The sequence below is a fragment of the Heterodontus francisci genome, chromosome 29 (assembly GCF_036365525.1).
Source record: "Heterodontus francisci isolate sHetFra1 chromosome 29, sHetFra1.hap1, whole genome shotgun sequence".
NCBI lineage: Eukaryota > Metazoa > Chordata > Chondrichthyes > Heterodontiformes > Heterodontidae > Heterodontus > Heterodontus francisci.
In genome coordinates this window covers 48,562,596-48,574,003 of record NC_090399.1, presented here as the reverse complement: position 1 = coordinate 48,574,003, position 11,408 = coordinate 48,562,596, and the positions used below count along the sequence as shown (strand labels likewise).

The 11,408-nt window shown below is 42.2% G+C and overlaps 1 protein-coding gene across 1 annotated transcript; it reads left to right on the top strand.

Moving 5' to 3' along the window:
- Positions 1-3,796: 3,796 nt before the first annotated feature.
- On the top strand, positions 3,797-10,039 carry LOC137345823 (probable G-protein coupled receptor 139). Its single transcript, XM_068009072.1, has 2 exons — positions 3,797-3,866; positions 9,135-10,039. Exons 1-2 carry the CDS (start codon positions 3,797-3,799, stop codon positions 10,037-10,039), a joined length of 975 nt encoding a protein of 324 aa, XP_067865173.1.
- Positions 10,040-11,408: the final 1,369 nt, after the last annotated feature.

Genomic DNA, 11,408 nt, shown 5'->3' with positions numbered 1-11,408 from the left:
GACGTCTGGCAAGTGGGAGACTTTTAAAAGTGAGGTAGGGAGAGTTCAGTGCCGGCATGTTCCTGTTACATGGAAGGGCAAGGCTGGCAAGTTTCGGGAACCTTGGTTGACGAGGGATCTTGAGGGTCTGGTCAGGACAAAGAAGAGGCATATGTCACGTTTTGGTAGCTGGGATCAAGTGAGTCCCTCGTGGAGTATAGGGGATGTAGGACAGCACTTAGAAGGAAATTTGGAAGGCGAAAAGGGGCCATGAGATTTCCCTGACTGATAAGATAAAGGAGAATCCTAAAAGATTCTATAAGCATATTAAGAGTAAAAGGGTAGCTGGGGAGAGAGTAACTCCTCTTAAGGATCAGTGCAGCAATCCATGTGTGGAGCCACGGGAAATGGGCGAGGTCTTAAATAAATATTTCTCGTCCGTATTTACCATGGAGAAGATCATGGAAGCTACTGGGTTCCGGGGGGGGTGGGGGGGGGGAACACTGATATCCTGGAGCGCATCAACATTACAAAGGAGGGGCTGTTGGAGATTTTGAAGCGCATTAAGGTGGATTAATCCCCAGGGCCTGACCGGCTGTATCCTAAGATGCTATGGGAAGCAAGGAAGGAGATTGCTGGGGCCCTGGCAGAGATTTTTGTATCATCATTAGCCACGGGTGAGGTAGCGGAAGACTGGAGGATAGCTAATGTTGTGCCTTTATTTTAAGAAGGGCAGCAGGGATAAGCCAGTGAGCCTTACATCAGTGGTAGGAAAGTTATTGGAAGGGATTCTGAGAGACAGGATTTATATGCATCTGGAAAGGCATGGTCTGATTAGGGATAGTCAGCATGGCTTTGTGCGAGGGAAATCATGTCTCACGAATTTGATTGAGTTTTTCGAGGAGGGGACAAAGACGATTGACGAGGGCAGGGCGATGGACGTTGTCTGCATGGACTTTAACAAGGCCTTTGACAAGGTCCTGCATGGTAGGCTGGTCCAGAAGGTTCGAACACATGGCAACCAGGGTGAGCTAGCAAATAGGATACAAAATTGGCTTGGTGATAGGAGGCAGAGGGTGGTAGTGGAGGGTAATTTTTCAGATTGGAGGCACGTGACCAGTGGTGTACCACAGGGATCGGTGCTGGGCCCTCTGTTGTTTGTCATATATATTAATGACTTGGATGTGAAGATAAGGGGCATGATTAGTAGGTTTACAGTTGATGCCAAAATTGGTGGTGTAGTGGACAGTGCAGAAGGTTGTCTAAGGTTACAACAGGATATAGATCAACTGGGAAGGTGGGCAAGGGAGTGGCAAATGGAATTTAATGTGGACAAGGTGAAGTGATGCATTTTGGGAAGTTAAACCAGGGCAGGACTAAAACAGTGTAAGGCAGGGCCCTGGGGAGTGTTGTTGAGCAGGGAGACCTTGGGTGCAAATACATAGTTGCCTGAAAGTGGCAACACTGGTGAAGAAGGCGTATGGCATGCTTTCCTTCATCAGCCGAGGCATTGAGTACAAAAGTTGGGACGTCATGTTACAGTTGTACATAACATTGTTTAGGCCGTATCTGAAGTACTGTATGCAGTTCTGGTCGCCGCACTACAGGAAAGATGTTATTAAACTAGAGAGGGTGCAGAAAAGATTCACAAGGATGTTGCCTGGTTTGGAGGGCTTGAGTTATAAAGAGAGATTGGATAGGCTGGGTCTTTTTTCCCTGGAGCAAAGGAGGCTGAGAGGGGACATGATAGAGATATATAAAATTATGATAGGCATAGATAGGGTCGATAGCGAGAGTCTGTTTCCCTTGGTAGGGGTGACTAAAACTAGAGGGCATAGATTTAAGGTGAGAGGGAGGAGGTTTAGAGGGGATCAAAAGGGTAAATTTTTCACACAAATAATAGTGGGTATCTGGAATGAGCTACCAGAGGAGGTGGTGGAGGCAGGAACAGTAGCGATATGTAAGAGGCATCTAGACAGGTACTTGAATGAGCAAGGCATACAGGGATATGGAATTAATGCAGGCAGGGTGGGATTAGTATAGATAAGCATTATGGTCGGCATCGACGCGGTGAGCCAAAGTGCCTGTTTCTATGCTGTATGATTCTTTGACTCTATGGCTCCGGGGAAAGGACGGGGCCATGGGACCAGAAAAATTGCTCTAGCAGGGAGCTGAAATGGACGTAATTTGTTGAATAGCCTCCTCCTGTGTTGTCGCCATTCTATGCGCGGGCGTGCTGGTGGGTGAGCCAAAAGCGCAGGAAATGGATTGGCCACTGTCTACAGCTTTGTCCACACAGTGAAGAAAGTATCCTTCAACTCCACTCCCTTCCTCCAAATAAAAATTGTTGCTATTAGAATCCGTATAGCTCCCTCTGTGGTTCACGTTTCTTGGGTTATTTGGAACATAATTTTCCCAGTCCTACCCAGGAAACTGTTCTCACCTTCACACCCCCTCCCCCCACCCCCCAACAGTACATTGTGGACTGCAGCGCTGCTTTTTCTTGCACTCGACTTGAACTGGAAAATTTCATCCACTTTCCTTCCAATTTTCACACTTCTCTCGCCTTTACATGGTTTATCTATGACACTGCGCTTCCCTTCTACCCTTTTCTCCCTCCATTTTTCGGGCTGGGTATCTCCCAATTTTCAGCATAAGCCCACATACTCCCATAGCTATCTGGACTGAACTTCCTCACAACCGTTCCGATATACCTTGCTTTTTCCTCACCCATGGATTCTACTTTTTTCTGTTTCATGTCCACACTTCTGCTCGCAGCCTGTTCCCAGAACCACGATAGGATTGCCCTTGTCTTCATCTCCGACACCACCAACTTTTGCATTCAGCGGACCATTCTCCACCATTTCCGCTACCCCCAGCGTGATGTCACCACCAACCAGATCTACCACTCCTGTACCCTTTCAGCCTTCTTAAGGTACGGTTCCATCTGCAATTCCCTGAATCACTCATCAATCGCTACCAACTCCCCCTATCCTTCCCACCGCACATTCCCATGCCCACACTGGAGATGCAACACATGCCCTTTTACCTCACCAATTCTCGCCATCTGAAGCCACAAACCCTCCTAGAAAAACTCTTAAAAAGCAAAATACTGCGAGTGCTGGAAATCTGAAATACAATCTGAACATTCAGAAAATACTCAGCAGGCTTTGCAGCGTCTCTAAAAAGAGAAACAGAGCTAGTGATTCAGGTCGATGACCTGTCAGCATAACTGAAACAGTCAAAGATGTAGCATGTTCAAAGAAAGCACAGAGGCAGGTAAAGGGATGAACGGATGAAAATAACAAACAGGAAGGTCGGGGGTTGGGAAGAAGGTAGAGATATTAAATGGGAAGGAGATGTTGGTGCAAGGTAAAAAGGGAGTAGTAATGAAACAAGTAAAGACACAAAGATACTTTTCGTGTAATAAAGTTTCGTCAGAACAGTGAAGGGGGCCATCAGTTGCCTTGCACGAAACTATAAATATTTTTTTTCCATATCGGGAGTCTTGTACCATTTGCACTCTTGCTGTATTAATGCAGATGTCGAAATATCTTATTTGGATCGTATGATGGCAATAATATTATTTAGTCTTTACATTTTCAGCGGACAATATCATTATCAAATATCACTGATTAACAGGAGCAAATATGGCTCAACTTTATTTGTTCATTTAAATGATTGTAACTACTGGGAGTCATTGAGCAATGCCCATGCGGCACTTGAGTTTATTCACTGTTATAAATAAGACTTTATTTTGGAAGCAGAAGATCTGCATTCCCATAGCGCTAGCAGGCAACACCGCTTCTCTCTGAATATGACATTGCCAGTAATCATACAGATAGAAAATATTTATTACCCTATTCTTGCAATAATTGGTGTTCCAGGTAAGCCGTTAATAATTAGTTAATCTTCATCCCTAATAGTGCTTTACTGTTTCAGTGTTACGGCTGTCAGTTTAATCATGTTACCTGTTTGTCTTGATTTTGTGTTTTACTTGCAGAGTATCATGACTATTGACAAAGAAATAATTCCTTTAAGAGATTCTCAAAAGCTGCTTAAGAAAAAGCCAAGGAAATGTCGTCTTACATAATTGTGCACCTCCGAGAAATAGAATATATACCCCCAGTCCCCACAAAAAAACAATCTGGTGCATTGCTGGCGCATTGTAGCTTCCCTGATATTGCCTCCAATTAGTATACCTAACCGGCTGACAGACCAGCTTCGGAGCCCACTGATTCTCTGCAGTTCCCACCCAGGAGCTGCTCTGGGGGTTCTTCTGGTGAATTCAGTTGGCCACCAGCAATTGAAAAAGACTGAAAGCCGAGATTCAGAGGCTGAAATTGGTCTTCATTAGCAGCATGAAATAGGCTCAGAGCTTATTTTACAGCCAGTCTGATGTTTGTTTATGTTGAGGTCAATGGGAAGCAAAATCGGGTACGGTGTATAAAGCAGCTTGCCTATCCAGTGTGAGTTCATTCTGCACTAGTGTTGAGGGCTGGTTTCACAGTCAGCATCATGCATAGTCTTACGGGCAGAAACCATTTTGGTTGCAATTCGAAGGTGTTGATGTATTTATATCATTATTACCGAATATGATGGAGATTTTGTTCCTTACCACCTGGTAGTTTTGAATCAACTTGATGGAACACAGAGTGGCGCTGAGGAACCCAATAGATAAGTAATTTGGTAATTCGCTGTCACCAGATTTATGCTTCTGCTCAAGACCAATTTCATGTCCAGGGTTACTCATTTTCCGAGTTGGGACAGCAGGAATGAATTTTTATCATTGCTACTGGCTCCAGAAAACGACGGACACGGTGGTCTCTATGTGTTTATGTCATAGGAGGTTATGGAGCACTGGCAACCACTCAATAAATCTGTGCTTCGGTGCAAATTAAAGTGGTTGAACCAGAACCTGAGCGATCTGCTTTAAGCTGAAGTGAGTTTGTTCTGTGAGGCCGAAAAATATAATAAGGCAAGTGATACTTCAGCATATCCAACAACTCTTGCTCTGTTGCAATCCTAAATCCATGCTGTGATTTATTTGGTAAGTATAGATAGATTTCATTTTTTACATCTGGGCATTTCCCCTTCGCCTGTTCTAGGCATGGAAAGACAAATGGAAAGAGGATATCGCTTCCCTTAAAAAAAAGCAAATTGCCTTCCATACTTACAAAGGAGGTAAAGAAGAAAGGTATCAAATATAACGCCATTATAGCATAAAACGTAATATATAACGTCGTCAAAATGCTGGTATCTATTATTAAGGACGTAATAACAGGACACTTAGTGAATCATAGCATGGCTAATCAGAGTCAACACGAATTATGAAATTGAACATTTGTTTGACAGATTTGTTAGAGTTTGTAGGGTGGACCAGTGTCTTTGGATTTGCAAAGGGCATTCGATAAGATACCACCCAAGAGATGATTACGCAAAGTCTGGACTCATGGAATTGGGGGTAATGCAGTATTTATTTTGAGATACAGCATTGAAACAAGCCCTTCAGCCCACCAAGTCTGTGCCGACCAACAACCACCCATTTATACTAACCCTAAAGAAATCCCATATTCCCTATCTAAACTAGGGGCAATTTACAATTGGCCAATTTACCATTTAAACTTTGGCTGTGGGAGGAAACCGGGCACCCAGCGAAAACGCACGCAGTCATAGGGAGAACTTTCAAACTCCGGACAGGCAGTACCCAGAGTCGACCAGTACCCAGTTCACTAGAGCTGTGGTGCTAACCACTGCGCCTCTCTTATTACTGATTAAGAATTGATTAATGGCCTAAAACAGAAAGTAGGCATCAAAAGAACATTTTTAGTTGGCCTCAGCTATTTACAATCTATATGAATGACTTCGATGAGGGGACTGGATGTAACGTGGGCGTGATTGCTGACAATGCAAGATTAAGTGGGAAGCAGTGTGGAGAACGCATACAGGCAGAGGTAAATCGGTTTGGTGAATGGGCAAGAACGTGGCAGATGGGACACAATCTGGCGAAATGTGAAATTATCCACTTTAGTGTGTTTTATTATGAGTATTGTTAATGCTGAGTGACTGGGAAATGTTTGCATTAAAAAAAAGACCTGGGTGCCCTTGTAAATAAATCACAGAACGTCAACATGCCGAAACAGCACAGAACCGCCCCCGCCACGCACCCCGCCCCCGCCCCCGCCCGCCTTTAGCTTTTAAACAGGGGGTGGGGGGGAAAGACTTTCATGACAGAGTTCATAAATCTTGTAGAGTTGTGGGGTGCACGGAGATTCAGAGATAGTCATGGCGAGGCCAAAGAAAACATTTGAAATAAATGATGAGAATGTTAAAATCCTGCTGTTGCTTGACCAGTAGCTAATGTTGGTCTGTGAGCACAGTATTCATAGATTAAATGGGACTCGTCGTGACTAAAGACACAGGCAGAATCGCTTTTTGCTGACCTAAATTTTACAGAGGGTAGAATATGGCATCACGGCCAAAAATACTTTCCAGTAGTCAAGTCTGGGGATAGAAACTGGAATGGATAAGGGTTTCAAAAGCAAATCCACTGATGTAGGCATGGAGGGGGTGATGTTGCAGAAATGTAAACAGGCATTCTCAGTGATGGTGTGGATATCTGATTGGAAGTTCATCTCAGAGTCAAACATGACACAAAGGTTCAGAACATTTCTTTTTTAATGTTTGTAATGTTCGAAACCTGAAGGAAATTGAAATGCATCAAACATAACACAAGTAATATATAAATTGGGACAGCTTTAACTCCATGAGTTTTCTGTGTCGTCACAGGATTTCCAATTCTATGTTCATACAAGCTACATTTTGCAATGCTGAGGTTTATACTGGAGACAGAGACTCGGAAGTGAGACAAGCAAATATTTCTGGTTACATAATTCGGTTCGCATTGAACGTCAAAGGACTTTATTATGTCGCCAAATATGTTGCAACAATTATTCCAAAATACACTGTTTAAAGAAAAAATCTTGGATAATTGTTGAGAAACTATTTAAGTCGATCTTCCCACGCAGCCGCAGCTGTTTGGGATAGAAATGGCTGAATGGGATCTGCTTCAAGTGAAAAGCAGTTCTCTTGGTCTTAAAAACTGCATATTGAGCGGGCAGCTAACTGGCAACCTACACATTGCCACCCAGATGATACTGCTCTTGTTTGCAAGGCACCATCATTCTTTCCAAATCTCTTGGTCGATATTAATAGCTATTGCATATTATAATAAATGACATTTCAAATGTGCTTTGGGTGTTTGCATCTGAAGCACACCAACGTCTACGTTTCTAACAAGAGCTGGTATATCGACAAGGTTTCCTCAGCCCATGCTCAGACATATGCTCATCAATAAGAAATCTTCCTTTTCTGACCATTGTCTGAGGAAAAGCATGAGAAGGACACCAGGTCGGAGTTGCCACCAGCTCTCGAAAAAATATTGCTCCCAGAATTGCATTGTCAAATTCAACCTTACATTGAATGATTGTTGAGGATATTTGAAATGAGGAGATATTGGAGTACATTTTCAACCTGACATTTAGCTTAAAACAGGTGTTGGGGTTCGGACCCGCTACACCTGATAGTGGATACATAATGCTGCTTTCAGCAAGAAAGACACTTGGAATGGTACACAAGCTCATTGTGTTGACAGTAATATAGCAGCTTGGATAAAGGATTGGCTGACAAGGAAAAAAAGAGTCGGGATAAATGGTGTATTTTCAAGTTGACAAACTGTAATTAGTGGAGTGCCTCAGGGATCAGTGCTGGGACTTCAACTGCTTACAATTTATATTAATAACTTGGACGAAGGGATGGAGGAAAGAGTGTATTGTAACCAAATTTGCAGAGTTTTTTGCAAGTTTTGAGGAAGACACAACGTGTCTGCAAAGCGATAAAGATAAATTAAGCGAATGGACAAAAAACTGGCAGTGGGTAATATGAGGTTGTCTATTTTGGCAGGAAGAATGGAAATGCAGAATACAATTTGCTTGGAGGTAGACGGCAGCACGCTGCAGTACAGAGGGATCTGGGTGACCCGTACATGAATCACAAAAGGTTAACGTGCAGTTACAGAAAGTAATTATGAAACCAAATGAAATATTAGCCTTTATTGCAAATGGATGGAGTATAAACGTAGGAAGGTCTTGCTTCACCTGTATTGGGAGTTGGTGAGACGACACTCAGAGTTCTGGTTACATATTTGGTTTCCTAACTTAAGGAGGAATATACTTGCATTGGACGTAGTTCAGAGAAGTTCCATTACGCTGATTCCTGGGATGAAGAGGTTGTTTTATGAGGAAAGTTTGATCAGGTTGGACCTATATTCATTGGAGTTAAGAAGAATGAGAGATGATCATATTGAAGCATGAAAGATTCTGAGGCGGCTTGACAGGGTTATTGTTGAGAGGATATTTCCACTCGTGGATGAATATTGAACTCGGGGGAACAGATTAAAACTAAGGAATATCCATTTTAAGATGGAGATGAGGAGGAATGTCTCCTCTGAGAGCGTCGTTAATCATTGGAATTCTCTTCCCAAGAGAGCGATGGAGCTTGGGTCAGTGAATACATTAGTTAGCAGATTTTTGGCTGAGTTAGACAGATTTTTGACCTATAGGGGATTCAAGACTTACGTAGGCAGGTAGGAAAGTAGAGTTAAGACCACAATAAGATCAGACATGGTGATATTAAAAGGTGCAGCAGGTTCCAGCGGCCGAATATCCTGCTTCTGCTTTGATTTCTTATGATTTTATGAGTTGTACAATGTTGTGTATCGATGGACAGGGAGATGAATATCGACAGTTCATCTTGCACCTAGCCAGACATTCCTTTCTGGTTGAAATCAATGGAAATGAAATTTGGGCGGATTCTATTGCAGCCGTATCGTGGAAAAGGAAACAATCCTTGGTCAGGTAAAAAGCGGAAACCCCAACCATGTCATTTATTGAAGCAATTTCTTTTAAACTTTGAAGTAACTCGGAATATGTTTGGGGTGTATAGCTATACAGAAATGTGTTTCAACAGCATTACTAAGCTTATCGTTTCGATTGGCAGAAAGATTGAGATTTAAGGGAGACGATAGGAAAAAAACTGTTTACTGATAACCTATGAGAATATGGAGATTTAGTAATTTAATTTGGTCTCTTTTGCAGCTAATTTGCTGACAATCATCATTCTGTCCCGTGGAAAGTGCGGTCTCTCTAAATGCATCACACGTTATTTGATGGCCATGGCAGCAGGTGATTTAATGGTCCTGATATTTGAAGTAGTTCTTTATGAGATTAAAGATGCTTATTTTCCTTATTCATTCCTGAATTATACTCCGATTTGCAGTCTCAACCTGGCCCTGCTTTTTGTTTCAATTGATTGCTCTGTCTGGCTAACTGTGGCTTTCACCTTTGATCGATTTGTTGCTATTTGTTATCAAACGTTACGACCAAAATATTGTACTGAAAAAACTGCAGCTCTGGTGATAGCAGTAGTGTGTTCCTTGAGCATTCTAGAAAATGTTCCAATGTACTTTATATATGAACCTAGGGAAATAATTGACAAGGTACCATGGTCCTGCTATGTAAAATCAAGCTTCTACACCTTACCCATATGGGTAGCATTTTGGTTGTTTGAAACAATCTTGACCCCATTTGCACCATTTGTGTTGATCATCCTGCTCAATGCCTTGACCATCAGGCATATTGTACTGGCCAATAGAGTGAGAAGTGGACTCCGAGGAAACAACAAGGTTGAGAATCACACTGATCCAGAGATGGAGAACCGAAAGAAATCTATCATTTTACTGCTCGTTATATCTGGAAGTTTTATACTGCTATGGATGGTTATTTTCATATGTTTCATATACGTTCATTTTACAAATGCTCAATTTTTAGAAGCTAATTACACTGATCCTTTCACTATTGCAGAACAGTCTGGGTATATGCTAAGGTGTTTGAGTGCTTGCAATAACACGTTTATTTATGCAGCGTCCCAGAGCAAATTCAGAGACGAATTGATGAATGTGATTATGCGTCCTGTGGCTTTCATTAATAATATCATCAAGTAAGTTAAATGGCTTTGCAGGTCTAAAATGCAATGATTTTCGTCTGAAGTGAACAGAAATAGTCCAAATGCCATGTGCACACAGGAATCTCAAAACATGCGGCTGTCATTTGGCCCCTGTCAATTAGAAAGCATTATTTAGAAAATTCAGCACAGAAGAAGGTCAATCGGCCCAACCAGTTCATGCCAGTGGTGTGGCTGTTCTGAACCAGTGATTTCATGTCATATGAAAGCAAAGATGCTTTGCATATTATTATTTTTCCCCGTTGGTGTCAGATAATAGCAACAATAGCTTTAATTTGTATTGAACCTTTACATATTAAAACGTCTCAAGGCATATCACAGAAGATCATTAAACAAAATTTAACACCGAGATTCATAAGGAGATACTGGGGCAGATAGAAACGAGCTTGGTACATAGGCTTAAGGAGCATCTTGTGAAAAGGAGAAGTAGAAAAGCTTAGAGGGTTAGGGAGGGACTTCAGAGCTTTAGACCATACCGGCTGATAGCTCAGCCACCAATGGTGGAGTAACTGAAACTGGGGTACTTAAGCGACCAGAATTGGAGCAGCACAGAGATCTCAGAATTCCGCTCTCACAGGTCCAACCCTAACATCATCATCAAACCTATTGAAAAGGATGGTGTCATTATTATCTGGCATACTGACCTCTAACTGGCAGAGGTCGAATGAGAACTCTTTGGCATTTCCTTCAACCGCTCCCCGAAGTATGGCCCCACTACCGGACATCAAGCTATCGTATCCAAGACTATAACTGACCTCTGGAAATCTTCTCCCCACGGCCTCCAACCCCATACAGCCCCTACCTCCTTCCCAAAATCCACAAACAGGACTGTCCTGGTAAGCCCATTGTTTCCTGCCCCACTGAACTGATTTCTTCCTGTATTCCAACAGATGTCTCAGAGTGCTTTGGAGCTGGAGTAGAGTATGAAAATAGGGAAGATCGCGGCCATGGAGCGATTTGAGAACAAGGATGAGAATTTTAAAATCAAGGCAATACTTAACTGGGAGATAGGGACCATCAGCTCAAAGCAAAAACATAACGATTTTTCAGAAACTAAATAAAATCAATTAGGCAACCATGTTTTTGTATTATACCTGTTTTGCAACTCCAACCTGGTTTCCTAAAATGATGTTTCGACCTCAGAGATATCATTAACGTCAAAAATACAAGATATGAACCCCCAGACCAATGTCACGAATTGCACAAGATTTCACGTTTCAACTCATTACAATAACTAAACGAAAAGAAATCCCCAATTAACTAAATTGCACTTTGTAAGTATCATGTATCCTAAATTACAAAAAAATATCTATTTTTTTCTTTTCGTATTCAACATTTGAAAACCTCAC